Source organism: Pristiophorus japonicus, chromosome 4, assembly GCF_044704955.1.
Source record: "Pristiophorus japonicus isolate sPriJap1 chromosome 4, sPriJap1.hap1, whole genome shotgun sequence".
Classification (NCBI taxonomy): domain Eukaryota; kingdom Metazoa; phylum Chordata; class Chondrichthyes; family Pristiophoridae; genus Pristiophorus; species Pristiophorus japonicus.
In genome coordinates this window covers 160,876,494-160,894,495 of record NC_091980.1, presented here as the reverse complement: position 1 = coordinate 160,894,495, position 18,002 = coordinate 160,876,494, and the positions used below count along the sequence as shown (strand labels likewise).

At 48.3% G+C, this 18,002-nt stretch overlaps 1 protein-coding gene across 6 annotated transcripts in view; it reads right to left on the bottom strand.

The window, feature by feature from the left end:
- LOC139263142 (neutral alpha-glucosidase C-like) overlaps positions 1-18,002 on the bottom strand; it is a 237,431-nt gene that overhangs the window by 62,008 nt on the left and 157,421 nt on the right. For all 6 annotated transcript variants that reach the window (XM_070878753.1, XM_070878757.1, XM_070878755.1 and 3 more), the window contains 2 exons: positions 16,200-16,279; positions 13,631-13,774 (listed from right to left, as the gene is read on the bottom strand). In XM_070878753.1, the coding sequence (XP_070734854.1) occupies positions 13,631-13,774; positions 16,200-16,279 (224 nt within the window). The remainder of the gene's footprint in view (positions 1-13,630; positions 13,775-16,199; positions 16,280-18,002) is intronic.

Below are 18,002 nucleotides of genomic sequence, written 5' to 3'. Positions count from 1 at the left end.
CGTGAAGTTGCCAATGCCTGTTTCGAACAGCGAGGGGAACTTGCTTAGTACTTGGGCACATGTATCTTTCTCCAATGACAACACTTTGATGTCATTCCAATCACATCTAATCTTTTCAAGCCAGTTCCTGCCGAACAGTATTGGGCCATTGCCTGGGACAATCCATAGCGGTAACTCGTGAACCTCACCATCATACGACACTTTAATTGTGGCACTGCCAATCATCGTTATGAGTTCTTTGGTGTACGTGTGCAATTTGGCATTGACAGGACCCAGCCTGGGCCTCACAGCCTTAGTATCCCACAGCTTGTCGAATGCCCTCTGGCTCATTATCGATTGACTCGCCCCCGTGTCCAGTTCCATGGATACCGGCACCCCATTAAATTTCACGTTGATCATTATCGGTTTGCTCTTAGTTAAGAACGAGTACAGTCCATACACTTCCTCCTCTGGTATCTCGGATTGCGTATCCGGATACACGCTAGTCTGACCATCATCCTCCATGTGGTGTGTTGCAGCACGCTTGCTCATCTGCGGACGCTTGCGCTGGAGATGCCCCACTCTCAGGCAGCCTTTGCAACTATATTGCTTAAATCGGCACTACTGGTGCCTGTGATTTCCCCCACAACGCCAACACGGAGAAATCGGATGCATTCCCGCTGGCGGACTTTGGGCAGCCACAGGTTTCGTGTACGCAGTCGGGTAGGCCCTGCCATGTGCCATATTTACAGTGCTTGCCGAGTTTCGATTTTTCACTGATATCTGCTTTAGACTTCTGTCCGTCGTCATGCATGACTGAGCGATCGTGATGGCCCTGCTCGAGTCCAACATCTCCATTGCCAGTAGTTTACGCAGGATCACTTCGTGGTTGATGCCGATTACAAAGAAGTCCCGCAGCATGTCTGCCAACACAGCCCCGAGCTTACACAGTCCGTTTGTCATCTCAGGTCAGCAACGAATTCCGCCGCATTCTGGCCCTCTGAGCGAATATGCGTATAAAATCTGTATCTCGAGATGATGATGCCTTCATCTGGCTCAAGGTGGTCCTGTACCAGTGTACACAATTCTTCATATGTCTTCTCTGTTGGACTCACAGGCAGGAGTAGATTCTTTATCAGACCATAAATTTTTGGACCGCAAACCGTGAGGAACACCGCCCGGCGCCGATCTGCGTCGCCGACCTCTTCCATTTTGTTGGCCACGAAGAACTGGCTCAAACGGCTCACAAAGTCTGCCCAATCTTCTCCTCCCACAAATCGCTCCAACAATCCAATTGTGCTCATTTTTGCATGCAAAGGTTCTTGTTGCCTCGTCGCCAAATGTTGTGTATGCAATAAGTGTTAGACTGAGTACGTGCATGCAGCCCAATGGCCTCCAACAGTGATGCCATCTAGAAACATAGAAATTTACAGCGCAGAAGAAGGCCATTTCGGCCCATCGTGTTCACGCCGGCCGACAAAGCCACACAGCCCTTGATCAGCAGCCCTAAGGGTTACATATAAACCAATGAACAATGATGGAAAGGCAAAGAGCATCCAGCCCAACCAGTCCGCCTCACACACTGCGACACCCCTTATACTGAAAACATCTACACTTCACCCCAACCAAAGCCATGTGATCTCCTGGGAGAGGCAAAAAACAGATAAAAACCCAGGCCAATTTAGGGAGAAGAAAATCTAGGAAAGTTCGTCTCCGACCCACCCAGGCGATCGACACTAGTCCAGGAGATCACCCTGGCCATATTCTAATCCGTGCAGTACTTACCATAATATCTGCGCCGTCGAACAAAAGGTCATCTACTCTAATCCCAATTACCAGCTCTAGGTCCATAACCCTGCAGGTTACGGCACTTCAAGTGCCAATCCAACCATCACTTAAAAGTGGTGAGGGTTTCTGCATCCACCACTCTTCCAGGCAGCGAGTTCCAGATCCCCACAACCCTCTGCGTAAAGAAGCCCCCCCTCAAATCCCCTCTAAGCCTTCCACCAACCACTTTAAAACTATGGAACCCTCGTAATAGACCCCATTACTAATGGAAATAGGCCCTTACTATCCACTATGTCCAGGCCCTTCAATATTTTGTACACATCAATGAGGTTTCCTCTCAACCTCCTCTGTTCCAATGAGAACAAACCCAGCCTATCCAATCTGTCCTCATAACTAAGATTTTCCGTTCCAGGCAGCATCCTAGTAAATCTTCTCTGCACCCTCTCTAGTGCAGTCACGTCCTTCCTATAATACGGCGACCAGAACTGCACGTCGTACATCAGCTGTGGCCGAACGAAAGTATTATACATTTTAAGCATAACCTCCCTACTCTTATATTCTGTGCCTCGGCCAATAAAGGCAAGCATTCCGTATGCCTTCTTAACCACCTTATCCACCTGGCCTGCTACTTTACAAGCACTCCAAAGTCCGTTTGTTCATCTACACTATTAAGTGGCCTATCGCTTAATGTGTATACCTTTTCCTTATTAGCTCTCCCAAAGTGCATCATCTCACACTTCTCTGAATTAAATTCCATTTGCCACTGCTCTGCCCACCTGACCAGTAGATTGATATCCTCCTACAGCCCATGACTTTCCTCTTCATTATCAACCACACAGCCAATTTTGGTTTCGTCTGCAAAATTCTTAATCATACTCCCTATATTCAAATCTAAATCGTTGATATATACCACAAAAAGCAAGGGACCTAATACTGAGCCCTGCAGAACCCCTCTGGAAACATCCTTCCAGTCACAAAAACATCCATCAATCATTACCCTTTACTTCCTATGTCTGAGCCAATTTTGGATCCAACTTGCCACTTTGCCCTGGATCCCATGGGCTTTAACCTTCATGACCAGTCTACCATGTGGGACCTTATCAAAAGCTTTGCTAAAGTCCATATATACTACATCGTATACACTACCCTCATCGACCCTCTTGGTTACCTCCTCAAAAAATTCAATCAGGTTAGTCAAACACGATCTTCCCTTAACAAACCTGTGCTGACTGACTCTAATTAATCCTTGCCTATCCAAATGCAGATTTATCCTGTCTTTCAGGATTTTTTCCAATAATTTTCCCACCACTGAGGTTAGGCTGACAGGCCTGTAATTACTCGGCCTATCGCTTTTTCTCTTCTTAAACAAGGGTACTACATTAGCAGTCCTCCAATCCTCCGGCACCATGCCCATATCCAAAGAGGACTGAAAAATGATGGTCAAGGCCTCTGCTATTTCCTCTTTTACTTCGCTCAACAGCCTGGGATGCATTTCATCCGGGCCTGGGGAATTATCCACTTTCAAAGCTGCTAAACCCCTTAATACTTCCTCACTATATTTATTTCATCCAGAATATCATACTTATCCTCTATAGCAGTATCTGCATTGCCCCTTTCCTTTGTGAAAACAGATGCAAAGTATTCGTTAAAAACCCTCCCAACATCTTCCGTCTCCACAAAAAGATTACCCTCATGGTCTCTAATAGGCCCTACCCTTTCTTTAGTTACCCTCTTACTCTTAATATATTTATAGAACATCTTAGGGTTTTCCTTAATTTTATTGGCCAAGAATTTCTGCATTAAAGTATATACCATTCAGCACAGGAAGACCACCTTGCTTACTACATACTGTTTCCTCTGTCTTACAGATTCACTTTCTAGATTCTTGCTATCCAACTTCTGCTTTACTTCCCTCCATTTTGATTTTGTTTCTCAGTGGCTAGTGATCCCAAAAGTACATACATGACAGTACCTATTTTTTATAAGAGGTGATCTCCACCCCAGTAAGAAACAGGTCCAGCTCTCGCTTGAAGGAATTCAGTGAATCGGCATTCGCTGCATGAACCGGCAGCTTATTCCTGACCAAGGTCTTGTAAATAACAAAATGATATGCCTATGAGCACTTTGCATTTTCCGTGAATCTTCTAGATTGGATTATCACATGTTCTTTTAATTTCATGGTTCAGCACTGTGGAAAAGTGCGATTAAAATTATAATTCTGGATGCAGCTCACAGCAAACACAGCTCCTAATTTGCCATTAATTGGGAACATCGCTCAATGAGGATGGCTGGTGTGGAAAGTGGAATAATGTCACAGTGGTGCAGTAGTGGCTGCTCGCTGTGACTGGCCCTGAGGCGCATCATTGGCACAGACTAGAGGAAGCTTTACTCTGCAACTAACTGTGCTATACCTCATCTAAAACTGTTCCTCTCCCCAGCATTAATGTCCCTCACTTCCATCAGCACAAAATTCACAAGAAGTGAATTTAGAGAAAGAAAAAATTCAAAACTGTTAAGTCCTGACTCTAATATACTGACTCACACGAGACACATGCTGAAGTCAAGGTCACTCAGGACCTGCACCTTTAATTCCAGCTCTCCAGTCCTGCACTTGCCTGAGACCTCCCTTTATATACCACAGTGGGTCAGGTATGGAGTGTCTCCTGCAAGTGGTAAGGTGTGCTTATTGTTACAGGTCATATCCAGTTACAGTCATGTATAGCATGGTAAGATACAGTTATATACAGTAATGTGAGATACATGACATCACCCTCCCCCAAGGTCTTATTGCCTTTTTATAGATTCAGTCTCTTAGGTGGTCTGTGCTCTCGCGTGGAGCGTCTTGGTTGTGGTTCAGTTGTTTGCCTTGGTGCCTGTTTTTCGTTCGGTGTGATTGCTGGTATCTCGCCTGGGCTGTCTGTTTCGTTTGGTGTGATTGCTGGTATCTCGCCTGGTCTGTCTGTTGAGACTGCCTTTTCCTCAGGTTGTTCCACCTGTCTGTACACCAGGTGTGGTGTGAGTTCCACATTGTAGTCTGCCTCTGGTTCTTCAGTGTTATCAGTGAATCTACTTTTTACTTGGTCTACATGCCTCCGGCAGGTTTGGCCATTGTCCATTTGTACAACCAGTAGCCTGTTTCCCTCTTTGTCTGTTACTGTCCCTGCAAGCCATTTGGGATCCCGGCCATAGTTGAGCACAAACACTTTGACCCCTATCTCATTCCACTTCCCCCTCAAATTTCAGTCATGGTACTCAGTTAGCTTTTGACGCTTAGCCTCCACAATTTCATGCGTGTCTGGGAGGATTAACGAGAGCCTGGTCTTTAAGGTTCGTTTCATCAATAGTTGCGGGGGGGGAACCCCAGTCAACGAATGCAGACGAGATCTGTATGCCAGCAGCAGTCGCGACAGGTGGCTCTGCAGCGTGGGACCTTGGATTCTGAGCATGCCTTATTTAATGATCTGCACTGCTCACTCCACCTGGCCATTGGAGGCCAGCTTGAAAGGTGCCGCCTTAACGTGATTTATACCGTGGTCAACTATAAAATCGTGAAATTCTGCGCTGGTGAAGCACGGACCATTATCACTGACCAATATGTAAGGAATGTCGTGCGTTGCAAACATGGTTCTAAGGCTCTCCACAGTGGTGGAGGTGGTGCTCGAGTTTAAAATGGTGCACTCGATTCATTTTGAAAATGCATCAACAACTACGAGAAACATTTTGCCCATGAATGGGCCCGCATAGTCTACATGCACCTGCGACCACGGTTTGGTGGGCCAGGGCCAAGGGCTTAGGGGGGGCCTCCCTGAAGACATTACTGAGTTGGGCACAAATGGTGCACCGACGGACGCAGAGCTCTAAGTCCACGTCAATGCCAGGCCACCAGACATGAGATCTGGCTCTGGCCTTCATAAGGACGATCCCCGGGTGCTTGCGATGGAGCTCCCAGACAAACACCTCCCTGCCTCGTAAGGGCATAACTACTCGGCTGCCCCACATCAGGCAGTCTGCCTGCAGTGAGAGTTCATGCATGCGCCTATGGAAGGGTTTGACCTCCTCGGGGCAGGCATCGCGAGCCTCTGCCCGGTCACCGGTTAAAACGCATCTTTTAACTAGAGATAACATTCTGGTTGTCCAGGCTCTGATTTGGCGAGCCGTCATGGGTGAACCTGTGAATTCAAAGGCATTGATTGCCATGATCATCTCACAGTCCTGTTCGTCGGACCCTTCTGTGGTCGCCAGGGGTAGCCTGCTAAGCGCGTCGGCACAGTTGTCTGTGCCTGGTCTGTGCCTTATTGTGTCGTTGTAAGCCGCCAGCATGAGTGCCCACCGCTGAAAGCGCGCCGAGGCGTTGGCGTTGATTGCCTTGCACTCAAGATAGTAGGGATGTGAGGGGTTTGTGGTCGGATTCTAACGCAAACTTGACCCCGAAAAGGTATTGGTGCATCTTTTTGACACCGTACACGCATGCGAGCGCCTCCTTCTCAACCATACCATACCCGCGCTCCGCCCGCGAAAGTGACCTGGAGGCATAAGCAAAAGGCTGCAATTTACCCGCATCATTGACGTGCTGTAAAACGCATCCAACTCCGTACGCTGACGCATCACACGTAAGGACTAACTTTTTACCTGGGTCAAAAAAGGCTAAAACACTCTTGGAACATGGAAGGTTGCTTGCCTTATTGAAGGCGCATTCTTGGGCGTCCCCCCAAAACCAATCGCACCCCTTTCTGAGTAGCACGTGGAGAGGCTCCAGCAGCGTGCTCAAGTTCTGCATAAAGTTCCCAAAGTAATTGAGTAGCCCGAGAAAGGCACGCAGTTCCGAGACATTCCGGGGCCTGGGTGCCAGGCGAATCGCTTCGGTTTTGGATTCGGTTGGGCAGATTCCATCAGCGGCAATCCTTCTGCCCAAAAATTCAACCTCAGGCGCGAGAAACAGACACTTGGATTTCTAACTCTTAGGCCTACCCGATCCAATTGACTTAGTACTTCCTCAAGATTGTGGAGATGAGAGTCGGTGTTCCTGCCCATGATGAATATGTCATCTTGAAACACAACCGTCCCCCGGGATGGACTTGAGCAGACTTTCCATGTTGCGCTGGAATATAGCAGCTGCCGACCTGATGCCGAATAGGCATCGATTGTACACAAAAAGGCCTTGATGTGTGTTGATGGTGGTGAGTAGCTTAGACTCTTCGGTCAGTTCTTGCGTCATATACGCAGATGTGAGGTCAAGTTTCGAGAAAAGTTTTTCTCCAGCCAACGTGGCAAATAGGTCCTCCGCTCTGGGCAGCGGGTATTGGTCCTGTAGGGAGACTCTGTTTATGGTAGACTTGTAATCCCCACAGATTCGCACGGATCCATCAGGCTTCATGACGGGGACGATGGGGCTTGCCCAGTCGCTGAATTCCACGGGAGAAATTATGCCTTCCCACAGAAGCCAGTCCAGTTCGTTTTCAACCTTTTCCCTCATCACATAAGGCACAGCTCTAGCCTTGTGATGGACCGGTCTGGCATTGTGTGTGATGTAGATTCTAACTTTAGCCCCTTTGAAGGTGCCCACACCTGGCTGAAAGAGATGTTCAAAACGGCTTAGAACTGTTGAGCAGGAAGTCCGTTCCTCTGACGACATGGCGTGAACATCATCCCATTTCCAATTAAGTTCTGCTAGCCAGCTTCTCCCCAACAGGGCTGGGAGATACCAGGAACAATCCACAGGGAAAGTCGGTGCACCATCCGTTTGTGTGTGACTGAGAGCATGGCGCTGCCAAGGACTGGAACGATTTCTTTTGTATAGGTCCTTAGTTTGGTGTCGATCTTTGTGAGTTTTGGTCTGTTGCTTTTGTGCAGCCACAGCTGTTCAAATTGTTGAACGCTCATGAGGGATTGACTGGCCCCCGTGTCCAGTTCCATGTTGATAGGTATCCCGTTGAGTAGAACCCTCATCATAATTGGAGGTGTCTTGGTGTAAGAATAATGGACATTGATCATGTTAACTCGCTGTACCTCGGCGTCCCGTGCACTGTTCCAACCGTCTTCTGGTCCGCTTTCCGACCCTTCCGATTCGTATACCAGCCGAGCTGCTTTTTTTCTGCACATGCGAGCCAGATGCCCTGTGTAGTTGCAGTTTCTGCAAACGGCATGCTGAAATTGACACACCCTGGTTGAGTGCCTTCCCCCACATTCCAACACAGACCATTTCCATTGTTTCCGAAGGATGAGCTGCGTCTGGCACCGGTTCAGGCTGTCGCGGGGCAGAGAGTGGGGAACACTAGTTCAGACTGTCGCGGGACAGGGAGTGGAGAGTGCCAGTTCAAACTGTCGCATGTCGGAGAGTGGAGAGTGCCATTTCTGGCTGTCCCAGGACAGAGAGTGGAGAGCACCAGTTCAAACTGTCACAGGACAGAGAGTGGAGAGCACCAGTTCAAATTGTCACAGGACGGGAGAGTGGAGTGCACCAGTTCAAACTGTCACAGGACGGGAGAGTGGAGAGCACCAGTTCCCACTGTCACAGGACGGGAGAGTGGAGAGCACCAGTTCAAATTGTCACAGGACGGGAGAGTGGAGAGCACCAGTTCAAACTGTCACAGGACAGGAGAGTGGAGAGCACCAGTTCCAAATGTCACAGGAGAGAGAGTGGAGAGCACCAGTTCCCACTGTCGCAGGAGCATCCAGTCGTGCCCCGGTAACTGCCCCCAAAGGAAGTGGAGTGTGGGAAATTGCACTCCGCTTCCATTGAGGGGTGGTAAGGCCAATTCTGCGGCGGGAGCAGGACTTCCACGCTGGGGATTAAAATTCCCTGTCCCAGAAGGTTACCGCCCCCAAGATGGGAGCCTGTGCGGGAGGCAGAGGGAAGATGAGGGGAGATGGGAGCGGGGAATGGAGGGGAGAGTGGTGGAGATGGGGGGTGGAGAAACCCAGGGCGGGGGACAGAAGGGGCCACATTGCAGCGGAGGTCTGGGGAGGCGAAGTGTGTTGGAGGGGCGGGCCTGGGGGCTCTGTGCCTCGGTGCGGGGAGTGTTCGGAGTGGGGTGGACGGGTTGATTGCGCAGATGGCGGTTGGTGGATGTGGTGTGGTTGGCATCATGGGGGCGTGGCTCCGGGGTGGCCGGGGGCTCGACACCCGGAGGTGTTCGGCATTTGGGAAGGATTCTGCCGGGACGGGGCGGGCTGGGTGCGGGGGGTGTGTTCCCGGTGTTGGGTGGGTCCGGAGCCGGGGGGTGGGGGCACGCTCTTGGGATGGGGGGGTGGGCTGTTTGGGGCTGGGATTGGGAGAGACTTCTTCACTCGGGGAGTTGTTGGCCTGTGGGGTTCCCTGCCGCAGAGAGTTGTTGATGCCAGTTCATTGGATGTGTTCGGGAGGGAGTTGGATGTGGTCCTTGCGGCTGGGGGGGTCGGGGGGGTGTGGAGGGGGCGTGGGGGGGAGGTGCTGGGGTGGGTGATCAGCCATGATCTTGTTGAATGGCGGTGCAGGCTCGAAGGGTCGAATGGCCTACTCCTGCACCTATTTTCTATGTTTCTATCTATCTCCCTTGAGCTTCTCTCAATCTGTTGTTGATTGCTCGCATTGTGGGTTGATGAGGTGTGATCGGCCGTTCATGTGGCCCTTGCTATTGATGGCTTCTGGCGCCACTGTCTGTTGTTGAAGGCCTGCTCTCCTGCCTTTGTCTGTGTGTGGGGGTAGCGGTTTGTTTCACAATGTGAACCCCTTGTTCCGATGCCTCGTTGGTTGTTGTACCCGAAGTATAGATCAGCCTCGTTTCTTCTTCGCCTGGCAAGAACATCTGTGCGACCAGTGCTGCTGCCTCTAGAGTCAAGTTCTTAGTCTCTATAAGCTTTCGGAATATGCCTGCGTGGCCTATTCCTTCAATAAAAAAGTCTCTCAGTACTTCTCTCCTTAGTTCATCGGGGAACTCACATGAATTAGCCAGCCTCCGAAGTTCCTCCACGAAGTCGGGTATGCTTTGGCCCACACAGCGTCTGTAGTTGTAGAACCTGTGTCTGGCCATGTGTAGGCTGCTCGCTGGCTTCAGGTGGTCTCTCACCAGTGTGCTCAACTCCTCAAACGACTTGCTTGCTGGTTTCTCTGGTGCCAGCAGGTCTTTCATTAAAGCGTATGTTTTCGAGCCACAGCTGGTCAAGAGATGGGCTCTTCTCTTGTCTGCCTTATCGTCGCCCAGCCAGTCTTTGGTCACAAAGCTTTGCTGGAGCCTTTCTATAAAGTCATTCCAATTGTCTTCAGCATTGTATTTCTCATCCGAGCTGTTGGTAGCCATTCTGTGGATTCTGTGATCCCATAATTCGTCGCCACTGTTAAGTCCTGACTCTAATGTACTGACTCACACGAGACACATGCTGAAGTCAAGGTCACTCAGGACCTGCACCTTTAATTCCAGCTCTCCAGTCCTGCACTTGCCTGAGACTTCCCTTTATATACCACAGTGGGACAGGTATGGAGTGTCTCCTGCAAGTGCAGCCCTGGTGGTAAGGTATGCTTATTGTTACAGGTCATATCCAGTTACAGTCATGTATAGCATGGTAAGATGCAGTTATATACAGTAATGTGAGATACATGACAAACACATCATTAACCAGTCTTGCAAGTATTTAAATTCTAAACCGCCCTCCTATATGCTTCAGAGACATAGGGCTCAATTTTCCCCAATGCCGTTTTTTGGCGTATTACAAGAGTTACGTCCGTTTTTTTTTGGCCCCGACTACAGCAAAAAAAATTGCAAGTTTCACTGTTCTAATTTTTGAAATTGGTGCTGTGCAGCCTGTCCTTTAGCTTCGGGGAGTGGAGCCTAATGTCTGCACCGAAAAAACGATGACCCCCCCTTCTATGCATGCATGAAAATAAAAATGACGTTTTTTACATGACTGCTATGGGCACGCATGCCCAGTACAGCTCCCGGTCTGCATTCGGCCATTTTTAAAGAGCGTGTGTGAGAGAAAATTCTCAGTGGAAAAATCGGAGCTGCAATATGCAACGCGGCTCAAGGACCAAGAATTTCACAGGACGAAGTGGAGGCACTAGTTACTGTAATTAAGGCCAAATGGCACGAGTTGGATACCTGCAGAGGTCACATAAAAGTTTCACCAAAAGAAATGAAGAAACGGTGGAACCAACTTGTAGAGGATTACTGTGCAATGGTGACCACCCCGAGGTCTGGAGGCCAGTGCAACAAATGGCAGGACCGTGGTCAAGTAGTTAGTGTCAGTAATATTTTCATTTATTCACTGGAATTGCAATTGTAAATGTGACCAACTGTATGTACCACCCAGCAGAAAGACACCCTCTCTAATAAGTTATATTTTCATCTTTGCAGAGGAAGGTGGCACACAACAAAAAGGAAAGAACTCGAACAGGAGGAGGCCCGGCAAATCTGCACCCACTGACACACTTGGAAGACAGGGTCTCTGCTTTGATGGGTCCTGCCTGGAGAAAAGCAACCACCACTGCACAAGCTGGGCCCACACTCGAGGGAGAGGGTAAGTCCTGCAAATTCCACAGTCTGGCTTTGCTAAATGTTAAGTACTGCGTGCACTAGCCATGCTTCGGTTCATGGGGATGTCTCCGTTAGCTACGCATTGATTGATGCAATGTGCTATCATTCATCGTGGCCCTTCAAATGAGCCTGCTGCCTGCGCCGTGTGAGCCTACTCATGCCACCCTGCCCCCTCCTCTGCAGCTAACCATTTGTCTGTGGTGTTATATTTTGCAGAACTTGAGGCCAACCCTGGCAAGGCTGAAGCCAATGCAGAAGAAGATGCAGACACGGTCGAGCCTGAAGAGGAGAACATTTTCCAATCCGACTTTCCAGACCAAGAGCATAGGGGTGAGGCGAGGGGCGAGGGGCAGGGGGAGGGGGAGGATGAAGCCCCCACTGTTGTACTCACTCTGGAGGAGGTGCAGGGACTGCCCATTGAGATGCCAGCTCCTTTTCTGAGTGGTACAAGTGTTCATGGTTTCTCACAGCCCGAGGCTGGGGATTCCAGTGGGGTGCAGCAAGGCACACCCAGGGCCCCACCATCCAAGGCTGCGGGACCCAGTGGGATGCAGTAAGCCACACCTAGGGCCTCACCATGTGAGGCTGGGGGTCCCATTGGGATGCAGCGAGGCCCACCATCCGAACATTGCCTCCATAATTAAATTGTAGCTTTGCAAGAAGCTCAAAACAGCAAGACAGAGGACTTATACCTTCTTTCCTCTCTATCTCTCTCTCTCTCTCTCTCTCTCCCCCCAAGGTCGACGCCCTAGCTTGGACCACACCTGGTCTGCGCATACGCAATAGGCTTGCTTAGAACGGGAAGCTAGGCATTCAATGAAGACATCTGGGGCAATGAAGTCTAATGCAATTCTTTAATTTTAGATTTTTTTCAAAGTACCAGCCCACCATCGACCGAACGTCTCCTCACCAGGCTCGAGGGTCAGCCGGCAGAATCGCTCCCTCGCCCAGACACAGGGTCTCGGCGTCCACCGCACCCTCCCCCCACCCACGGGCTTCTTTGGAAGCTGCTGTATGTATAAGGGTTCTCATCCCTTCAGTTCTGCTTCCACAACCCTCCCTCCCCCTGGGCTTCTTTTGAAGCTACTGTATAGTCTAAGGGTTCTCATTTCTTCAGTTCGGCTTCCACCCCACCCCACCCCACCCCCCGGGTTTCTTTTGAATCCAAGCCCCAAGCCCGTGTGTCGGTGAGGGAGCGATTCTGCCGGCCGACGCTCCGACCCTCGAGCCCAGTGAGGAGACGTTTGGTGGTGGCGTGGTACTTAGAAACAAATCAAAAATTAAGGAATTGCATTAGACTTCCATTTTCTCCCTTTTGACTTTAAAAAAATTAAGCTTCATGATGCATATTCTTTGTCTTCTTGACTTCCTCCAAAATGTCGCCTAAAAAACAATGGTGTCTTTCTGCACCGATTTTTTGATGTGCACTGGTTTTAAGTGCCCAGAAGGTTTTTTGGGGGTGGTCACATACGCCATCCTAGGAAAAATGTAAGTTAGCCAAACTTGCTTAAATGTGAAAAACTGACGCAGACATCAGGTGGTATGACGCAAAAAAATAATAACCTAAAAAATTGTAACTAACTGAGTTACGCTGGCGCAGAAACTTTGGGGAAACTTGGATATTTTAATTTACGCCAAAAAAAGCGGCACGCGCCAAAAAAAACGGCGCAGATAACTGGGGAAAATTGAGCCCATGAATTATATACAGCAGGCACCTCAAAGCACTGGAGAAGTGCCTCCATAAAATCATGCAAATCCATTGGCAGGATAGGCGCACCAACGTCAGCATTCTCTCTCAGGCCCACATCCCCAGCATCGAGGCATTGACCACGCTCAATCAGTTGGACGGGCCACATTGTCCGCATGCCCGATACTAGACTCGCTCTACTCTGAGCTACGTCACGGCAGGCGAGTCCCAGGAGGGCAGAGAAAAAGCTTCAAGGACACTCTCAAAGCCTTCTTGAAAAAATTTAACAGCCCCACCGACTCTTGGGAATCCCTGGCCCAGGACCGTTCAAAGTGGAGGAGAAGCATTTGAGATGGCACCGAACACTTCGAGTCTCTTTGTCGGGAGCACGTGGAAGTCAAGTACAAACAGCGGAAGGAGTGTACGACAAACCAAGCACCCCACCCACCCGTCCCTCCAACCACCATCTGCCCCACCTGTGACAGAGACTGTGGATCCCGCATTGGTCTCATCAGTACCTTAGAACTCATATTATTGTGGAAGCAAGTCATCCTCAACTCTGCCTAGAAGAAGGATTACCGTTTCTGCACCACTGCATCCATATTACCGGCAGAATCTAACAATCTCCAGAAACCAATCAATACACCATCTACATGATAGAGTTTACCTGATAAAAGCCATACAGATTGTGCAGCTCTCGGTGTTCCCATCCGCCTGCATGCACTGCATGCTTGTGCATGGTGAGCTCAGGTCCATCAAACACTGCCGGCTCGTTCATGTCATTCCATATAAAGAGAATATCTGTGGAATCCTGCAACAGAGAAATGTGTTCCATGAAGTAACAAGCTGCGCTCTCATCTTTTTTTCCTCTTCACCCTGAAGTACATTCCATGGGCTCTGGCTGGCCCCAATATCTCGCCCAAGTGGCCAATATCTTGCCCAGGTGCCCATTCTTCATGTATGAGCCTAGACTGTAAGAGAATGCAATTGATCTTTGGCAGTCGTGCAAAATGGGCGACTGCAAATTTGCAGCTCGTTTTACACTCCGTTCAACTAAACTCAATAGAAAAGAAAATCGAACGGGGTATAAAATGGGCTGACAATTCATTACATCCATTTTGCACTACCATAGATGAGCAATTTTACCCCCACACACAGGTTATTATACCATGGAGACACTATACATGAGCTCAAACCTGGCCCTAGCTGACATCCACACACTTCCATGCTCAAACACAAATTACTGGATAGTGATCAAGAGCAATATCCCTGGCTGATTTTTCCCCTTCCAGGTGTGCTGAGGTCAATTGGAACAGCCTATGCCACACCCTTGGTGAGACCAGCTCATTGAGCTCAGATCCCAGACTAAACCAGTCATTTTATGATATTGTGGAAGAACATTGGGAGCAATTTTATATCTCCACACTCAACAGAAACATGGCAGGGTGGACAGTTGGCACGGCTCTTACCTGTCCGAAAGCTGCCAGGAGCACAACGTCTGCAATTTTAACCTGCTCTCTTGAGCAGACAGCATGGACACGCACCTGGAGCCAACAGACTCCACTGTAACATATGCATGTTGCGGCCCAATGACATTATTGAGACTGACTGTAATTTGAACTCAGGCCTGAGTGTGGAATCCACCTGGAGTTAAAATCGGGGCCAATATTGTGTTGACTCAGCCTCCAGTTTTCTCATGCACACTGTGGTGATGCACCTATTTTTGCTGTTCACAATGGTTATGCAATTTAATTTCAATTACTCATAGGATTTTATTACCAGCTCACTGAAAGAGCAACCCCCTTCGTGCCTTTCCCCATTTGCCCCATTGTGCTTGTGCCCAACTCGCTGGAAGAACTACATACATAGTCCCTTCCTGTGTACTTTGCCGATATTCTTAAAACCAGTGAGAATAGTCTCTCAGCACAAAATAGCCCCTCATTGAGAGAAGCCACTGGATGGTTATTGTGAAAATGGAAAAATATCACAGGGGTACAGTAGTGGGTGCTCTTCTGAGACATGCTGAGGTGCACTGTTGGCTCAAAGTAGCGGAAGCTTTACTCTGCATCTAACTGCTATAACCAAACTGGGAGTGCTTGATCCTGACAACAGATGCATACAAAGCAAAACCAGGAGACTCTTTACCTCTCTCGTCCCCTCCCATGACTCTCTGCTGTATACCTTTCTAGTCCCCATTCTCTTGGTCTATGCTATATGCCTCTCTGAGCCCCACTCTTCTGCTCTCTGCTCTACACCTCTTCAGTCCCCACTCTCTTGCTCTCTGCTATATGTCTCTCTGGTCTCCAGTCTTTCTCTCTGCCTCGCCAGTCCTCACTCTCTTGCTCTGTGCCTCTCTGATCCGTACTCTCTTGTTATCTACTCTGTGGCTCTCTGGTTCATGCTCTATTAGTCACTGCTCTCTGTCTCTCCCAAAACAGCTCAGGCACGATCAGAGAACTTTCCACACAAGCACATGACCCTCAGGCAACCCTTGCGTTCATGTACAATCCACGGTACATGTTGAAGGGACATAATTTCCACTGAAAAGTCACTGGCGAACAATTGCGATGATGTAATTCACATTACAAAAAGTCCTAATTTCACTTGTGTACAATGTAAACACCACTCTTCTGGGTGTTTTTGGTCCCTGAAATTCCGACACAGAATCATATAGAAATCACAACTCGGAAAGAGGCTGTTGCGCCCGAGTCTATTGGAGTTGGTCCTCCACACATACAGTATTTCCATATGCACACCCTGTTCCCATATATCTTTATCCCCTTTTCTAACAATCTGAAAACAAACTGAATATGTTTTAAATCTTGATTTTCTGCAGGTGGATCAAATTACATTTGATAAATTATCATCTGATAGGTCAAACCTTTCACCTCCAATCTCGGATTCCTCTTATTTCCCTTTATTTTATTCGTATTCTATGCCCACTGCTCTTCTGAATCCCCTCTCTTCTCTCCTGGAGCTCCCAAAACAGCTTCCTACATATTCCTCCTCCTTGCAATCATGACTCACCTCACTGTCTCTAACCCTAACTCATTCTGTCCCAGGACCTCAGCACTGTGAACCTACTTACCTCCCTCCTTTAGTCTTCCCTTCTACAGTTGAAAACCTAAGCTTGACGTCCCCTAATCACAACCTCCCATCTTTTCTCCTACCCTTTTCAACCTAAGTGATGCCCAGACTTTAAAATGAGCACGAGACTGAAGCTTTAAGATAATTACCTCATACTGGTCCAATCCGTGCTTGTTGGCGTACCAGTTGCGGACTACGGGGTTAGTGAAATCTAAATAGGCCGACATACCTGGAAATGCAAAAAAACACAGAGCAAGTTCCTCTTTAATAATACCTTTTAAACACCTGGTACTGATGATTAACTTTTGTATTTGATATATTCGGCGACATAACAAGACGCTTGCCTCCTGAGGTATTTTTCAATTGGTTACAGCACAATAGGAGGCCATTAGGCCCGTTGAGCCCGTGCCGACTCTCTGCAAGAGCACTTCAGCCAGTCCCAATACCCCGCTCTTTCTCCATAGCCCTGCAATTTTTTTTTCCTTCAGATACTTATCTAATTCCCTTTTGAAAGCCACGATTAAATCTGCCTCCACCACCCTTTCAGGCAGTGCATTCCAGATCGTAACCACTCGCTGCGTAAAAAAGTTTTTCCTCATGTTGCCTTTGGATCTTCTGCCAATCCCCTTAAATATGTGTCCTCTGGTTCCCGACCCTTCCGCCAACGGGAGCAGTTTCTCTCTATCTACTCTGTTTAGACCCCTCATGATTTTGAACACCTCTATCAAATCTCCTCTCAATGCTCCAAGGAGAACAACAACTGCCTCTCCAGTCTATCCACGTAACTGAAGTCCCTCATCCCTGGAACCATTCTTGTAAATCTTTTCGGCACTCTCTAAAGCTTTCACATCCTTCCTAAAGTGCGGTACCCAGAATTGGACACAATACTCCAGTTGTGGCCGAACCAGTGCTTTATAAAAGTTCATCATAACGTACTTGCTTTTGTATTCTATGCCTGTATTTATAAAGTCCAGGATCCTGTATGCCTTTTTAACTGCTTTCTCAACCTGTCCCGCTACCTTCAACGATTTGTGCACATATACCCTCAGGTCTCTCTGTTCCTGTACCCGCTTTAGGATTGTAGCCTTTCGTTTATATTGCCTCTCCTTGTTCTTCCTACCAAAATATATTACTTCGCACTTTTCTGTGTTAAACTTCATCTGCCATGTGTTCACCTATTCCACCAGCCTGTCTATGTCCTCCCTATCCTCCTCACTGTTCACTATACTTCCAGGTTTTATGTCATCCGCAAATTTTGAAATAGTACTCTGTACACTCAAGTCCAAATCATTAATATATATCAAAAAAAGCAGTGGTTCTAGTACCGACTCCTGGGGAACACCACTATATACCTTCCTCCAGTCCGAAAAACGACAGTTCACCACTACTCTCTGTTTCCTGTCACTTAGCCAATTTTATATCCATGCTGCCACTGTCCCTTTTACTCCATGGGCTTCAATTTTTCTGGCAAGTTTATTATGTGGCACTTTATCAAACGCCTTTTGGAAATCCATGTACACCACATCAACACTCTCTGTTACCTCATCAAAAAATTCAATCAAGTTGGTTAAACACGATTTACCTTTAACAAATCCATGTTGGCTTCCCTTAATTAATCCACACGTGTCCAAGTGACTTAATTTGGTCCCAGATTATCGTTTCTAAAAGCTACCCCACCACCGAGGTTACACTTACAAGTTGCTGGGTTTATCCTTACACCCTTTTTTGCAATTCTCCAGTCCTCTGGTACCATCCCCGTACCCAAGGAAGATTGGAAGATTATGACCAGTACCTCTGCAATTTTCACCTTAACTTCGCTCAGCACCCTAGGATGCATCCCATCCAGTCCTGGAGACTTATCCACTTTAAGCACAGCCAGTCTTTCTAGTACTTCTCTATCAATTTTTATCCCATCCAGTATCTCAACGATCTCCTCTGACTTTGGCAGCATC